Below are 17,403 nucleotides of genomic sequence, written 5' to 3'. Positions count from 1 at the left end.
AGGATCACTACTGTACTCTCTCGTTGTGTGAATTTCCAAGAAATTTGCATCCATGGCTCAAACGGTTGTGCAAGGCTTTAGGATTTGATTGGGTTGGTTTGGATACCAAAGTTGATAACTCTAATAAGAATCAATTAATGTACCCTAAGAATAATAATACCAGAGACATCAACTAAATATAATATTATTTTATTTATTTTCTGTCCAAGAGTGATCGCTGTCAAATCTATCTTTACATATTGTTTTATGAAACTTTACAAATAGTCAATTATATATATATATATATATACACACACGCATATAGTCAATTATATCAATGCAAATGAGTGATAAACATGTTTCCTAGGCTTCACTAGATTGGACTGGACAAAATAATACTTAAAACTCATGTTTGGTTTGAGAATGGACTAACTTAAATGAGACTATATAGTCCCACGGAAAAAAAAACGGCTCGCTCGCCCTTCTAATATGGTGGCGTCGAAAATTGCTCCGCAAAATAGTGCTATCGCTGAATAGAACAAGCGAGTCCGACACAACGCAAACCAGTTTCTTCTTCTTCTTCACCTGAGTCGTGATATCTTGGTGCAGCGTGTATCGACTCTGCCACACAATTCTGCCATTGACCTTCACGACGGATTTAATTGCAGGAGTGATAAGCAATTGAAATATTTCTCCATTCTGAGGGCGCCATCCATGTGGGTCTTGTTTCTGATGATGCTTTCAGGCCACCTGAAATTACAGAGCCTATGAATGTTGTGAACAGCATGGTCATCAACCAATTGAACAAATCTGTTTGTTCTTGAAGTGGGCTTTGTGGTTTTTCAATCGTGGATATCAGCGACATCGCAGATTCCTGAACCCAAATGCACGAAAGGTTTGCTTGTTTCTTTGTCTTATTTTGTTGGCATTATTGCTGGGTCAAAGTCCATTGGTTTTGTTCATAAGATTAACAGGTTTCAGTTTTTGAAGATTTGGGTTTCGGGGCTTAATGCTTCTGGTGTTGTGCAAGAGTCCATAGCACAACATGCACTCCAACTGTTCGCTAAAATGTGGCACTTAGTTGTGTTATGCAATGGGGTGGTAATGCAATTCTTGATTTTGATTTGGGCTACCACATGAGCATTCGAGACAAAGGTAGTGATGAGTTTCTCAAGAGTTGCTTCATTGGAGGACTAATGACATGCTTCGTCATTGGTTTGGCACCAAAAACATACCAAATTTTAGTCTTGTTTGCGGTTGTGTTGAGTAGTCTAGCTTATCTATTGGATAACTTGTCCCCTGTTTTGTAATAAATAGATGCAAGACCAAATTTCTGGATTTTTCATGTATCTCATGGTGCCAAATTTAATTTCATGGTCCAAATTGCTATGAATGGGCTTGATGGCATTTTTGGAATGCTTTCTTCGTTGATTTGTTACGATTTTTTGGAGAAATTTTGACTTTGACATTTACATGTAAATTTGGTATCTAGAAAGTATATGCATAGTTTTAAGATCTTATTAAATTATATTTAATTATTTAAAAATTATTATATTTAAATATTTAAATATTTAAATATTTAAATAATTATTTTTTAGTTCGACACAACACCAAACATAGATTTTCATTATTTTTACAATCCAGCTTCTTAGTTCGACACAGCACTAAACATAGGTCAATACTTAATCCAGCTTAGGTCAATCCGAACTAATCCAAGACAGTCCCAAAATTTAGTCTAGTCCATAATAGTCCGCCATACCAAACGACCTCATAGAGTCTAAGGGTGATTTCTGTGAAATTTGTCTTTTCAGATCGTTTATGAATATTTGTAAGAAAAAAAAATACATATATATTCCAAACATGAAAAATTAAAATAAAGGAAAAAAAAACACAAACGAGATGTGAAAAATCAATAATGGCCTTAATGGTACTGTAATCTAGCACGGTAAAAACGGCATTGCATATTTATCTTTATTCGCGAATTGACCCCAACGTGTCTTGTCTTTTCTCATTCGAAACTATTCCCAAATGGCCAATTGGTCCTTTTGCAGTTGAGGACATACGTGGTTAACCGTGCTTCTTCCGAATTTTTAACTCTGCTCAAGGCGTTACGCTCCAACAGTCCAACTACCCCCGGCGGCTTCTTCTCTCTCTGCTATGCAAATTGCAGAAGTTGAGCTGCATTGAGATGTTGAGGTCGTGGGATAATGGGGTCGAAGAGGCTCTTCAGAAACTTGAACACCTTCAACTCCTTCGTTCTCTCAGACCCATTTACCTCCAAAATGGACCAACCCAAGAAGCCCAAAACCCCGTCGATGATGAATTCCATGTGTTCGATGAAATGCAGCCGTGGGACCGATCCTCTGTGGAGGTCCACATTCCTGAACCCACGTTCCAGAAATGGCTCCACGATATTCCCAGTTCCGGTACGGTTCAATTCAACAACTATTATCCAATTTGCTTTTTGTGGAATTTTCTCTGTTTTGAACTTACATTACGTTTATGGAATTCATAGGAGATGAGGAAGGTACCCATAAGTTCAGAAAGCTGCTACTATTCTCTGGGAATGACTATTTGGGCCTGAGCTCACATCCTACCATTGGAAAAGCTGCTTCCAAGGTTGTCTTTTTTGCACAACTTTTGTAAAGATTGCATCTTTAAGTTACCATGTAATAATAAGGATTTATATTCAATCAGGCAGCCCTAGAACATGGGATGGGCCCCAGGGGCTCTGCTTTAATCTGCGGATATACCGATTACCATAGGCGACTCGAGTCATGCATTGCAGAATTAAAGAAGAAAGAGGTATGAGCTGCTCTGTTTATACATTAGACTCTGCTGATTTAACTTCTTTATTTGAACTTTGTCATCCATTCTCTTCTTCTTGTTTATTGGCCATAGCCCGTGGTGTCAAGGGTCATTTGGTAGAAACTTGCATTTAGACTATGCTCGCTTTAACTGTCAGAAACATATACATGCTTTCCCAGTCAATGAACATAATTTCCTTTTTCATTTCTAGACGAAGTTTAATTGTGTGGTTTTTTTGGAGGTCTAAAGCCTTTGATTCTGTTGTTTTTAACTTTATGTCTGGTTTATTGAAATACATTTTTAGGCTTTTTAGCTCAAAAGTGAAAACTGATGCAATCTTGTTTCAAATTTATCCCCTAGGATTGCCTTCTTTGTCCCACAGGATTTGCAGCCAATATGGCCTTGATGGTAGCTTTGGGAAATGTTGGCTCTCTCTTGGCTGCTGGAAAAACTCCTTTAACTAATGAAAAAATTGCCATTTTTTCTGATGCACTGAACCATGCGTCAATAATCGATGGTATTCGTCTTGCTGAACGACAAAAATCTGTAGAGATATTCATCTATAGACATTGCGACATGACACACCTTAATGCATTGTTGTAGGTCTTAAACTTTTGTTTTGCATTTGTGTGACTCTTCTTATTGGATATGTACTTCCTTCTGTCCATAGCTTAGAAATGCATTTTGTGTGGCAGATCAAGTTGCACAATGAGGAAGAAAGTTGTCGTGACTGATAGGCAAGTGCTACTTTCTGTACCATCATTTCAGTTGGAATCAAATTCACATTCATAAAAAGTGTTCCTATTGATTTTATTTGTTATATTTCTCATGAATTGTTTTTGTCTTTCACTACAGCTTGTTTAGTATGGACGGAGACTTTGCACCAATGATTGAGCTTGTGAAGCTACGCAAAGAGCATGGCTTTCTGTTAGTTATTGATGATGTAAGTCCTCTTGAGTTATTCCGCAGTGAAAACTTGTGAAACCTTTTTAAGGTTAATCTTGTACACGCATCAATGATAGTCTTAATTATATTATGAATGAATTCTCCAGTTACACACAAAAATCAACTTGTCCTTATTGATTAAATATGTCTATCGTACAGGAAAAAGTTGGTCTATTTTTTTCGTTTTCTTTTGATGTGTGCTTAAGGTATTAGTCATAAAAAGAAAATATTCTCTTTGACTCAGGCTCATGGAACATTTGTTTGTGGAAAAAATGGTGGCGGAGTGGCAGAGCAATACAATTGTGAAAGAGATGTTGACATATGTGTTGGGACTTTGAGTAAGGCTGCAGGTTGCCATGGCGGATTCATAGCATGCAGGCAAGTATTCATGCTATCTTTTTGCTTAGTAACGATAACAAATTCTGTAATTTGTAAATGTTCGGTTTATAGTAGTTGTAGCAAATATGAAATGAAAACGCTGTGCACTATTCCTGAGTTACTATGTTTCTCTGAACTATGCTAAATAAGGAGGGAAACTGTGGCTGTTGGTTTTAAAACTTAATACTTTAGGCGTTGAAGTAATGGGTTCTTTTGTGTTCCATTTCCTTCTTTGTAATGGGTTCTTTCTATATAAACAGCAAAAGGTGGAAGCAACTCATACAATCAAGGGGTCGGTCTTTTATATTTTCAACTGCTACGCCGATACCAATTGTTGCTGCTGCCCGTGGTAATATGTAATTGTGTTTGTTACAGGTGCTTTAGTTGAATATAATCCCTTTTAAATATGTCATACTTTTTAATACAGAAGCTTCTTTTACACTGATTATAAATGGTTGGCATGCAAGGACTGGCAGTCTTGCTGAGTGGTAATAGGAAAGAATGTAGATCTTGTAGGAAGTATCAGATGAATTCATGGTTTAGGAGAGAAGCCCAGTTCTGAATGTGATATCAAATTATGGGTTTTTAGAGCCAACATATATAATAATCACTCAAATGAGCCAAGTTCAGGAGCCGAGCTCGAGCTTGCCTCAAGCTTGTATTGTAAGCCCCATGTATGATTGTTCACATAACGGAATGGAACAATATCATAATATTGAGCAGTCTTCTACATTACTGTGGCTGTAATTTATCTTGCATTATTCACATGCCATGATTATAGCATTTATTTTCTTATATTTATTGAAGTTATTCCCTTTGTTAACAATACAAATATAACTATGCAGCTTCTCTTATTGTGGCAAGAAAGGAAACATGGCGTAGAAGGGAAATTTGGAATCGGGTGCAAGACTTTCGTGTTCTCACTGGAATCCCCATAAATAGTCCCATAATATCTCTTATCGTAGGGAGCGAAGAGAAGGCTCTGCAAGCAAGCCAGTTTTGTTTCCCTCTCTATCTGTTTGTGTGATTTGGAGATCATTCTACAACTGTATCTAACTTTGTTTATCATCAATGAACAGGAGTTTGTTGAAATCTGGTTTCCATGTGACTGCAATTAGACCCCCAACAGTGCCACCCAACTCATGCAGGTCTATGACAAGTCTTCATTTCTTCTACAGTATATTTACAAGTTTGGGTTGTGCTCATCTTGTTCATTTTGTATTATGATGCTTTGCTATTTGACCTGATTCAGTCCTGTTGAGTTAAATCTACCATCTAGCTTGTATTCATGAGGTCGAAAGGTTAATTGACACAACCTATTATATAAAAAAATGATTGGTCATAGTGAAAATAAGTCCAAAATGCATGTAACAAAGTTTGGAAATTGAAATCTAACTTGTTACACTTGGGAAAAATGTGGGTCTATACTTTAGTTCCCCTCCACAATGGATGTGTTGAAATTATTGTTGTTTCTTTGTGTACTTTACATCTTTTTCTTGATACTTTTTTAACAGGCTACGCGTGACATTGAGCGCAACGCACACAAGAGACGATATTGAGAGGTTCACAGCCGCACTCTCCCTTTGTGTCAATTTTCAAGAAATTGGCATCCACGGCTCAAATGGTGGATATGCAAGGCTTTAGGATTTGATTTGTTTTAGATTCCATAGCTCTTAAGTGTACTGAGAATGAGATTACCAAAACACATATACTGTAATAAGAATTGAACATCATTTAGGATGTATGTGGGCCGGCTGTGCCTTTATAAAGCTCCTTTACACCTGTTTTTTCTTTCTTTTTCTTTTATGTTGAAGTCCTACACTTCTGTTTCATAAAGAAAAGAACAAGTTTTCAATCTTTCCTGAGCCTATTTCCTTTATAAATCAAACTCGCCAAAAAGCAAAACTTTTAGAGAGAGAGGAACAAGTTTTCAATTCCTAAACTTTAGAGAGAATATGACCCAAAGACAAACTTTAGAGAGTGGGGTCCTCGGGCCTTTTTGGTCCCTACTAGTCATAAATTTAAAAGGATGTTACCATATGGATAGACGCAATTTATTTTTCTTTATACTTTATATTATGTCTGCATGATATCAATCAAATAAGGGTATTACCATATGGACCACCAACAACATGCACGACCAAAATTCACCAAATTAAAGACCATATGATATATCATTTCTTTATATATAAAATAGGATATATTAATATATTTTTTTCCACAATAACCACACGTGTGTGCCCCAGTACAAAAATGGCTATTTTAGACAAGAATCCAGTAAACCCCCCCAATATTGATGTAAAGTTCCTAATCATATTTTCCTATTATTATAATATCTATATATAGAGCTTCCATTCCACTGAAGATTAATGAAACGACCAAGTTGAATCAACCCTTGGTAGAGTTGTCCATAGAAGGGTTAGGAGTTGCCGTAGCAAGCCACCATTTCTATCCCATCCATGTTGCAGTAGTGGAAGGAGATGAAGAAAAGCACCACCTTGTCGGCTCATCATGCTGCTGCTGCTTAGAAGACTCATTGCTTGCATTTCCATCTTCCCCGTCCTCTGTCTTAGCCTTCAACATCTGTTTGCAGACACACGCATTAAATGAAAAGGGGGTAATTAATTTTCTTCTTAATTATTAGCACTATATATAAATAAAAAATTGAAAACAAAAAAAACAGAGGCAATTAATAATTCACAACAAGGGCTGAGACATCTTAGTACTCACATGTGGATATTGATGATGATGGTGTCTTCTCTGGTAGGTGAGGGTCCTAGACAATGCAGTGCTAGTTTCAGAGGCGTTTTGGAGGCTATTAGGGTTAGGGTTGGGGAGCTCATTAAGGTTGATGAGGAGGGTGTTGGTGACGGTGACACTTCTCTTGGACTTGGAGGGGGGCCCAGGTGGAAGAAAAATAGGAGGAGAGGCAGAGGGTTTATAGCTCACATTGCATAAAGTGGCAGTCTTGACCGGGCGCCTCTCAGCTACAGGCTTGACAGGAGACCCAGGCTGAGGCTGAGGAGGTATAGGGATGAGGTGGGTGGCTGAGGATGAGGAGGCTGAGGGTGGGGTAGAGATGCCCATGTTTGGCCACAGAAAGGACCCTTGTGGCCGGCATATCCTGAAACCACTCCTCAGTCTCTGTATTTTGGCTGCCTTGTCCTCGTGAGTTGCTGTGGCTGCTGCATTATTGTCTCCTCCTTCAAGCTTATCTTCTTCTTCTTCTTGCTCCCCACCCTTTGATTTTGTCGCTGCTCTTTGATCAGTATATGGTGGCGGTGGTGCATCTGAGATACTTAGTGGTTCTTCCCTGCTTGATTTCAGCATTCCAATTTGTTCCTGCATTAATATTTAAACCTCCATATCCATCAAATGCTATAATATGCATATATGCTTTTACTGCATACTAAATTAACATGAAAGAGACCAATTTTATTGTGTAAATGAATAATTGGACATGAAAGTGATCATTATACTGGAAGGCGGTAAGAAGTGATTAATTATATATTCATATCACATTTAATGAACTTAAGACATATCAAATTAAGATAACCAGGGGGCCAATTTATATCATCCTACCTTCATTTCAGACAAAGATTGAGAAACATCCATTAGTTGTTCTTCCATCTTAGTTTTCTTAACGATTTGCTCCGCATGCTCCTCCTGCAAAATCCCAACAAACGACAATTAGTAGCACTTAATATTATTTAAAGCAGCCATAATCAAGTTGAACCATGAAACAAGTTAATAAAAATTAAAAGGTCCAAACTTTTTGAACATAATATTATATTTAAAGCAGCCAAAGTTGATGAATAATTGAAAGTGACCAATATACTGAAGGCAGTAAAAAAGTAATTAATTATATGTTTAGATCACATTAAGTGTGCGATTAAGATATAAGGGGATAATTAATTAATGTCATGATCTGGTGTACCTCCATTCGAGACAGAGATTGAGACATTTCCATAAGTTGTTCTCTAATCTTATTTTGCTGCATTGTTAGCAGCAGTACTGCATACTCCTGCAAAATCCCATGGAACAATTAGTGGCAGTTAATTAAAGCAGCCATAATCAACATAAACAAATTAAATTGAAACGTCCAAATTTGTTGGTTCACCTTTTGGTGGATTAATGTTCCCAGTCAAGACTTGTCACACAAGAATTTGACGTGGTCACTGAAGCTAGATTATCCTCTTGATTCTTGGACACATGAAGCTGCTTGTATATCCAACAAGAAATATCACAAACACATACAACACCAACTTAAACAGAGAGCTAGATTAATTTGCCAAAAGAAAAAAAAAGCAGAGAGCTAGATTGAGGAACTCACATACACATTATACATTAAACAGAGAGGACGTCAAAGATGAATAACATTAACAGGGTTTATTGTTCACCTTTTTATCTTGGTTATCTCTTCTCTAAGCTCATGAATCTCTCTGGGACAAGTGGGGTCTCGAGTGGGATTATCACCAGGCTCCCACCTAGGTGGTGGGGTCCAATAAGGGTCTTGAACCCCAGCTTGTTTTCTGATATCAAATAGATCAGCACTCTCCAGCCAATACTCCATGGCTCCATCTGCATTGTGGCGCCGCCTAAACCTCTCGGCTCCACCTGGCGCCACATTGCCCGCCATGTGTTTGAGCAAATGGTCCAACAAACCCGTATCTCCAATCAGCTGCCTTGCCTCAGACCTCAGCGCTGGCCTCAGTATTAGGCTCCCAAATTTAGCACCCTTGGCCTTCATCACCCCCAGCATGTTTTCCTCTGCAGCCTTGCACCTTAAACCCAAATCAAAGCATGAACACATATTAACAAAACCCAACTTCTTAAACAAAAATCAAAATAACTAATATAGCTAATCAAAACAACTAATTAAGAACAGAGTCCTCACCTCCCTGCAGACCATCTTGCCACTGTGTGTTTTACCAATTTCTTGTTACTCCGATCGGGAACTGCTACAACTTGATTCTGCTTTTGACGTTTTGTTATAGATTTGGATTTATTTGTGGTTTTCTTGGGCTTTCTATGGTGATCTTGGCTCTTCCTCTTCCTACTCCTAAGGTTCATCTTCCAGGGCACAACAGGAGGAGCCTCGTCCTCTGTTTTCACATCTTCTTCTTCTTCTTCAATATCATCATCTTCCTCTATCACAGTTATTGCTTTCTCATCATCCACATAGAAATCATCACCATTTTCCTCTAGCTCTGTTAGCTCCTCCCCTGTCTCTTCTTCTTCGTCAGTACTAGAGCTCGGTGAAGGCTCGTGCCTGCGCATGTACCGAACCTGCCGGCGCTTACCCCACGTCACCATCCCAGTGAACTTTAGCTCCGACCAGCATGGACCCTTTTTGGAAACCACACTCCTGTTCATGACCTCACCGCTGACTGCTGGGCTCGGTGAAGAGCTTATTCTCTGGTAATTTGTCACAGAGGGTGTAGCAGCCCAGAAGCTCCAAATGTTGCTCCGATCTGCAATTTCCTGAGGTGGGATTCTCCGGTAAAGCACCTCTGAAGCCATTTCTGCTGGCATCACGTACTTCTCGTTAAGCGCTGGAATCTGCTTGGCCAATGGTTTTGCGTAGCCTCCTTCGGTGATGTGAGTGTGGAGAGAGTGAATGCTTGGGAACCTCAAAGCCACTTTGAGCGCACCCTTCTCACTCACCTGCATACACAAATGGACCCAAAACTTAAAACCCATATGAAATCAAAATCAAATCTGAAAAAGAAACAAGAATAGTGAAAACTATTTGTGGGTTTTGGTGAAGGCGAGTACCATGACGACCCGAACCGCCTTGAGCTGTTCTGGGGTGGTTCTGGGAGGGAGCTTACAGTGGTTGATTTCATAGTAAGAGCCCACTTTAATGTGGTCTATAGCCTCTGCAAAACCCATAAAAATGCACAAAATGAATCAAACAGTTGGAGATAATGGTCCAAAAACGAATCAGAAGCAGGGAAGAAGAAGAAGAAGATCAAAAAGGTAGTGTACCTAGTAGCAAACAGATGGGCGATGGAGTGGCAGTTGTGGGCAGAGCATGTCTGGGCAAACAAGGGCTTGGTGCCTTATTTTGCTCTTGCTTCTTTTCCAAGTACTTCATCATCTTCTGAGAAATGAGAAAGACCCAGAGTCACCACTTACGTATAAACCCACGTACACTCATCAGTCACCACCCTCTCTCTCTCTCTCTCTCTCTCTCCCTCTCTTTCTCTCTCAACCAAAACACACAACACACACTACACCTCAAGCACTATATATATAGACCAAAACGGCATAACAGAAAATAACAAAATATTATTTTGCACGGATAGGAATATATATATATATGTTTTCTCGCATTTTTGTTCATTTTAAAAAAATCGCATTTTAAAATTTTTTTATTACAAAATTTCTCAGGACCATTTTGCCCTTCAGCTGGTACATGCCGATTTTGCATGGACGCATGTCGGTTCGGACGCGCATTTTGGACGAGTGTAGGGAACAATAATGTTCTAGCATTTAATAGTTGGTCGTTCTAAAAAGATTTGCTTTTTTTGAGAGTGAAATTAGAAAAAGGGAGACTTTGGAGCGAAAATTGTTATGACCGGAAACCGATTTAGCAGTGGACTGTGGCGTGGGGAGGAAATAACTTGGAGGTCACGTGCCCTTTTCATATTGGAGTGGTCCCCTACTCTACTCTACTCCCACCCTAGAGGCGGGAGAGAGAGTTGGTTAATATTGTTTTGTTTTTATCAGCAAATTAACTTTCTGTTGCACTTAAAAATGAAGGAGCTGCCCAATTGATCAATATGTCACATAACTTGGTGGTGAACATAACATCTCATATGCATATTGGCTTTAGACTTTATTGGTAATCTTGTGGGTTAATTGATGTAGCTATTAACTATGTCGTGTTTGGTTTTTAAATTCTATTTGAGGAGCAATTCATAATGATATCCAAATTTCCACACTTTGTTTCTATATGTATGTGTAAAAAGTTGTCACATTTACTATGTTGTTTGTAGCAAAGCTTAAGAAACAAATGTGTTTTTTTTTTTTTTTTTTGGATGGAAGAGAAACAATTGTGTTAGTTTTTAATGTTAGGTACATTTTATTATTTTTGGGTTATTTGAAGCGTATGATCAATGTGGGTTATATTTGGGCCAAAAATCATCATTTATGACCTTCAAAATGTATGAAATGAGCCCAATAGGCCCAAGAAAAGACCATATGATTAGGGAAATCCTTTATTACATGTGATGTGGGCCTTTAAGTCTCTTTTTCTTCACCCAGCCTCATTTCTTCCAGCCTCGTATAATTCCAATGTCGGACAAATCAAGGATCAAATCAGTAAGGTAAATGGGTTTACTTCCAATCAGAATAAGATTCCAGAACCATTGTTCAACACAATTGCTGTGTGCTTCATACCACCGCACTCCAAATTCAAGGCATTTTTCACAGATTTTGAGCAACAATAAGAATTTGAGCAAGTGTTTACCTTTTACACTTAAGGACCAGTAGTTAGAGCACTTGCCACTGAATCAGCATCACCACCAGCAGCAAAGATGGTCAAAGCCATTCGAGTCCGTGAGCTTGGTGGACCTGAGGTCTCTCTCTCTCTCTCTCTCTCTCTCTCTCTCTCTGTGTTTCCATACATATGCTTTTATGTTTGAATTGGCCGGCTATTGGGTTGTGCTTTCTATTTTTATCAGATTATCAAAACTCACTTGTGTATAATTACTGGTTACTTGTCTTTATTTCTATCAGTGTTTAAAATATTTGAGATTGCTGAATTCAATTCTCAGTTTGTGTACAGTGTATCAAGTGTCTTCATAAATAATCATTCACATAAGTCGGCCAGTAGATCAGAAAACAATATATAGTTTTTGACACTGATTATTCAGTATCCATTACTTTTTTTTTGGGCTAAGGCAGTATCAGTTTATGTCTAGTTTTGCTTAAAGAAAATTTATCTTTGACCTCCCATATTTGTCAGCTAAAGGCCATTATTCCTTTACTTTCATCGTCATTTTATTTATTTTTGTCATGTGATGGTGTTAGGTCTTGAAATGGGAAGATGTGGAAGTAGGAGAGCCAAAGGAGGGAGAGGTTCGTGTGAAGAACAAGGCCATTGGGCTTAATTTCGTTGATGTACACTTCCGCAAAGGCGTTTATAAGGCTGCTACAGTCCCCTACACCCCAGGTTTTGCTGCATTTCTAAGATTATTATTATTATTATTATTTTTTTGAATTGAAACATTTGTATTGATAATCAAGGCGAAAAGCTATCCTCGATTATACAACAAAGAGAGAACCTGCTCATTATAAGCAGAAAGCAAGAAAGATTCATCTAAAACTATTCCAACCAAAGATAGGTTAGAAGCTAAAGCACAACTTAAGTAAACTTATCTTAAGACAGCACCTTTACCATATAAGATTATGAAGATACAGTTCAACCAAGATTGACTTCTAGCCAATTTTTGACTTCATGTTCTTTTTAAAAACTTTGGTTTTTCTTCACAGTTTTCTCTAATAAACCTTTACCATGAGAGTATATTTTTTGAAATATGGTTAGGAACGATTGGGGTGAACCTAATACAACCTAATACAAGAATGCAGAGCATGACATCAGATAACAATTTCCATTGTTAGATTTGTTGTATATATTTATATATGAAACTTTTTTGGGCTTTGATAATGGATTTACACAATTTATTTACAAATGAAAACTGATTTCAGGTGTTGAGGCTTGTGGAGTTGTGACAGCTGTGGGACCGGGACTAACAGGCAGGCAAGTTGGAGATCTTGTAGCCTATGCTGGTCAGCCAATGGGCTCATATGCGGAAGAGCAGATCCTTCCTGCAAACAGAATTGTGCCTGTTCCTCCTTCCATTGATCCTACTGTTGCTGCATCCCTCTTGCTCAAGGGTATGACAGCTCAGTTTCTACTACGCAGTTGTTTCAAGGTAGCGTTATATTTATGCAGCAGCATCTGGAATTTCAGGAAGTCATTAACCACACATTAAGTCTGTAAATGAAGATAGTTTGAATTACAAAACACGAGATAACCACATCCTGGTTGTGATATTTTAGCCCATGCTAGTTTTAATATTCCTTAAATATGCGTGTGGCATTGCAAAACATTTTTTTAGAGCTATTAGCATGCACCTATGAGTTTTCCTGTCAAGAAGAATTTTCATTACTGTTAATATTGTTTTGATCTTTATTGTTGTCATTGTAAAACTATTTGGGCAGAATTGCCCCTGTTTTGACAAAGTATGCTCAGTTGTGTTTGAGTTAGTCTTTTTCATTTGTTAATCATGAGCACTCATGGGAGTTGAGGAGCTCTCTCTCTCTCCCCTTCCCTATTTATATTTGTTCCTTTGAGACTATAAATTTTAAAAACATGTCCTATCATTATCTGATGTAAGATAAAACTACCGTTCTTGTTCTCTTTCACTTTTGCATTTGTGGCGCACTTGTTGATTCCGTTCCACCGGACAATCTGTGGAAAAAAAAAAAACATAACAACTAAGTATGAATTCAATGAGTAAAATGTCCGAACCATCAAGATAGTACACCTTAAAAAACAAGCTCTATTGTAAACCAGCAACGTGTAATCAACTAAGTGCTTCAATCTTAATTTGGGTTCATTTCTACAATTTTTTGCTTAACATAGCCCATCCTCTTTCCTAATGTTATATATGTTTCAAAAATTTGAAACTTATGTTGCTTTTGTTATTAGGTCTGACTTGAGTGTTGTTATCCAGGTTGAACCTGGACACACAGTTCTTGTTCATGCAGCAGCTGCTGGAGTTGGATCCCTTTTATGCCAGTGGGCTAAAGCCCTTGGTGCCACTGTCATTGGAACTGTATCTACCAAAGAGAAGGCAGCTCAAGCCAAGGAGGATGGATGTCACCATGTCATAATCTATAAGGAAGAGGACTTTGTTGCTCGAGTGAAAGAAATAACATCTGACAATGGGGTCGAGGTTATTTATGATTCTGTTGGGAAGGATACTTTTGAGGTAAGCTATACTTTTATTCTCCCTTTTTTCTACAAATGAACAAAAACACAATCAAGGGTGTTTAGGGAGAGATTATACACTGTTCAAATTCTGCATAAGTACATTTGAGTAGGCTTCCTCTTAACATGGTGCTGAAGTTTCTCAATGCTAGACCAGGCCTATGAAACCAGTTGTTTTTTAATTTGAGCCAGGTTTATGAATTTTTTTAAAAGATGAGGGGGTCCATTTAGACGGAATGCTTTAAAGTTAGGAGTTGGATTTTGACAAAAGGGTTTTATGTCGGATCAGTCAATCGAGCTATATTTTATTTACTAAATTCTTAGACCTGAAATCACTCTTCCTTAATAGACCCTAGATTTAGTTGCATTGTGATTGTGGTAGTGCAAACAGTTGGTAATCAGTAATTAAAAAAGAGAAGAAGAAAAGACACTCTCAAATAAGTGTGTTGTGGCGTGATTTATTCAAATGTTGCAAGCCCAACTGGTCTCCCAGATCGACATAATCTGGTAGATAATGAGTTCTGGGTCGGCAGTCTTTTGATAATTTGTATTTTGGACAAAGAATCCTTAATTGGGAGTTATTGTTGTATTCAGGGATCACTGGCATGCTTGAAGACTCGTGGATACATGGTGAGTTTTGGGCAGTCATCAGGTGCGCCAGATCCGGTTCCATTGTCAGCCATTGCAGTGAAGTCACTGTTCTTGACTAGGCCTAGACTCTTTAATTACGCTGTAACTCGAGATGAATTGCTAGGGATCGCATGAGAGGTATATGGTAATGTTCAATCAGGTGTATTGCGGGTTCAAGTAAATCACACCTACCCATTGTCTCAAGCAGCACAGGCACACGAAGACCTTGAGAATAGGAAAACATCCGGATCTGTTGTGCTTCTCCCCTAATGCAAATATGAGTTTGGTCTGTTCATTTTAAAGGCTACGTGGTGTGTGTGTGTGTGTGTGTGAAAATGAGTAAGGAACGTTTGCCTTCATGTTCAGGATAGCTGCTGTGCCAAATGAAATGGATGTCTCAGACCCAAACACGTTAAGAAGATGAGAATAAGGTACTAGCCCAATTTCTCAGTGTGGGTTAAGATAGCCCCACTAAGTTATGTATGTCTTAATTTTTTCAATGGTTAAGCCCACCTAGTTTTTAGCCCAAAGCTAAGCCCCTATAAGCCAAGGTCCTGAAAACGCTTCTTTGTGTAGTTCACAGCTCGACCTAAACCCTAAACCAAAGCAATTGGAAATAGGGGTTTATCGGGGGTTCAGAGGCCACAGCGGAAAGGTAAGCATTTTTCATAGCCAGTCTCCTAAGTTTCAATCTTGAAGCAAAACTTATTTAAGTTCTATACAACCGTAGTCTTTTAATTTAGGCGTGAGATGTAATTCTTCGTTCTTCCTTTTTTCCTTTGCTGCTTGGCTGCCGAGAAAATTGATGTATAAGAGAATGGAAAGATGTCGCATTTTCGTTTTTTATAAAAAATTTCCTGAAATCCCAACTGTAGTTTTTTTTGTGTTTGAATCTGTTCTTCATAGGCTGTGGTGTGTTAATCTGATATTTCAACTTTGATTGATTTGAGCTGCAAATAAAAAAAATATATTGGAATTTGTAATGATTCTGTGTTTCTTAAGATTAAGATATGTGATATTGTTAGGTAGGTTATAAATTTTAGTCGTGCAGCATAGATTTTTTTCTATTTTGTTTCCTGAATGCATTAATCTGTTTTTGGTACAAATCTTTTCAAATGTATGAACTGATATGAAGTGATTTATCCTGTTCATTAGTCTAAACAACTTGCATCTTTTCCTAATAGATTTACTAAATGGGTGTATCCAATAAAGAGTCCAGACAGTTTAATGAGGATTCCATGGAAGAGGATGATTTGGAAGATGTGTCTGAGCCAGAATCCGAACCAGAATCTGAAGATGAGGAAGATGTGAAATTGACTGAACCATCAAAGAAAGCCATATTCAACAGAGATGGTCTCCTTGATAAACTTGGGGATATTAGCTGGCCGGAGAATGCTGGATGGGTGCACAAACTTTCTGTTGATATTGATCAAGAGCAACAGGTGGACGTGAATGATGACCTAACTCGGGAGCTCGCGTTTTATACCCAGGCTCTAGAGGGAACGAGAAAGGCATTCGAGAAGCTTCAGTCAATGGGGCTTCCTTTTCTCAGGCCTGAGGACTACTATGCGGAAATGGTGAAGACAGATTCCCACATGGAGAGAGTGAAGAGCCGGCTTTTGGTGGAGAAGAAGAAGATTGAGGAAGCCGATGAGAGAAGGAAAGCTAGAGATGCCAAGAAATTATCTAAAGAGATTCAGGCTCAGAAGTTGAAAGAGAGAGCTAAGCAGAAAAAGGAGGACATAGAGTCTGTGAAGAAGTGGAGGAAGCAGAGGCAGCAGAGTGGGTTTGCTGGGGGTGACAAAGGCAGTGAGTTGGATTTGGCATTCGAAGATGGGAAACCATTTGAGAAGTCAAGTAATAAGAGGCCAGGTGTAGATCCAGGAGATCGGTCGGGAGGGAAGGCAAGACAAGGTGTGAAGGTGGGGAAGAAACCGAAGAAGAGGGATATCAAGGATTCCAAGTTTGGATATGGAGGGAGGAAAGGTTCCAAGAAGCAAAATATGGCTGAAACCACCAATGATTTGAGAGGCTTCAATAAAGATTCTCTCTCAGGAAATAGGAAAAGGAAGAGGTGATACCATCTTAGGATTTTGTTTTTGTACTAGTCTTTCTTTCTGGTAAGGGCTTGCCTGTGTAGCCAATGAATTTTTGCTGGTGACTTTAATACATGTGAACTTTTAAGTGTGTTAAGCCTTGCTCCAACACTACTGACCTTGAAAGTGGTGGTTGTGCTTCTTGGTGGATGATCGTAGTATGAAGTAATATTTTTATTGATGCAAAGTTTTAGTTGGTCCTGATGAAGCCAAACACTACAACCAATTTGTAGCTTTCTTCATATGAAAAATTATGATTTACAAACAAATATCTTATATATGTCTTCATCCATTCTATTTCTTGAACTGTAGCTTCCAATTACAAAGAATTTTGTAGTGTTCATATGCTTCTGGTTTCACCTTGCTTTTAATAACTAAATGTGCAATCGATCCATGCAAATGCATTTCAATATCCATCTGCTTCGCCTATAAACTGTCCTGGAAAGCCGATAACATTACGTTTTTAAAGCTGCACTTGTTCTTTATGAAATCGGTTCTGTGCCCTACCAATGCAAGGGCCCTTCAACATGGATGCCAGATCTATTTATTATTTTTTTATAT

The 17,403-nt window shown here is 38.4% G+C and overlaps 3 protein-coding genes and 1 pseudogene across 3 annotated transcripts; 3 read left to right on the top strand and 1 right to left on the bottom strand.

Moving 5' to 3' along the window:
* Positions 1-359: 359 nt before the first annotated feature.
* LOC117619516 (8-amino-7-oxononanoate synthase) lies at positions 360-5,893 on the top strand. Its single transcript, XM_034349489.1, has 12 exons — positions 360-874; positions 2,031-2,405; positions 2,495-2,598; positions 2,677-2,784; positions 3,148-3,386; positions 3,483-3,524; positions 3,643-3,730; positions 3,977-4,110; positions 4,371-4,459; positions 4,956-5,106; positions 5,190-5,258; positions 5,625-5,893. Exons 2-12 carry the CDS (start codon positions 2,168-2,170, stop codon positions 5,752-5,754), a joined length of 1,392 nt encoding a protein of 463 aa, XP_034205380.1. The 5' UTR covers positions 360-874; positions 2,031-2,167; the 3' UTR covers positions 5,755-5,893.
* A 451-nt stretch (positions 5,894-6,344) lies between these two features.
* On the bottom strand, positions 6,345-10,213 carry LOC117619797 (annotated as a pseudogene).
* A 1,184-nt stretch (positions 10,214-11,397) lies between these two features.
* LOC117619761 (quinone oxidoreductase-like) lies at positions 11,398-15,111 on the top strand. The gene is given in 5 exon segments (XM_034349789.1): positions 11,398-11,696; positions 12,151-12,292; positions 12,829-13,055; positions 13,860-14,117; positions 14,711-15,111. Coding segments are annotated over 5 exon segments (975 nt in total). The 5' UTR covers positions 11,398-11,654; the 3' UTR covers positions 15,017-15,111.
* LOC117619763 (probable rRNA-processing protein EBP2 homolog) lies at positions 15,052-17,046 on the top strand. The gene is made up of 3 exons (XM_034349790.1): positions 15,052-15,177; positions 15,323-15,401; positions 15,931-17,046. The coding sequence occupies exon 3, from the start codon at positions 15,940-15,942 to the stop codon at positions 16,822-16,824; it is 885 nt and encodes a 294-aa protein (XP_034205681.1). The 5' UTR covers positions 15,052-15,177; positions 15,323-15,401; positions 15,931-15,939; the 3' UTR covers positions 16,825-17,046.
* Positions 17,047-17,403: the final 357 nt, after the last annotated feature.

Source organism: Prunus dulcis, chromosome 2 (assembly GCF_902201215.1).
Source record: "Prunus dulcis chromosome 2, ALMONDv2, whole genome shotgun sequence".
Taxonomy (NCBI): Eukaryota; Viridiplantae; Streptophyta; class Magnoliopsida; order Rosales; family Rosaceae; genus Prunus; species Prunus dulcis.
This window is presented reverse-complemented; position numbering and strand designations above follow the sequence as displayed.

Excerpts from the sequence above, each read along its gene's own strand:
- LOC117619763 (XM_034349790.1), top strand. The coding sequence starts at position 15,940 with ATGGGTGTATCCAATAAAGAGTCCAGACAGTTTAATGAGGATTCCATG.
- LOC117619516 (XM_034349489.1), top strand. The coding sequence starts at position 2,168 with ATGTTGAGGTCGTGGGATAATGGGGTCGAAGAGGCTCTTCAGAAACTT. Across the intron at positions 3,731-3,976 it reads TTCTGTTAGTTATTGATGAT|GCTCATGGAACATTTGTTTG; the intron begins GTAAGTCCTCTT and ends TCTTTGACTCAG. Across the intron at positions 5,259-5,624 it reads GTGCCACCCAACTCATGCAG|GCTACGCGTGACATTGAGCG; the intron begins GTCTATGACAAG and ends CTTTTTTAACAG.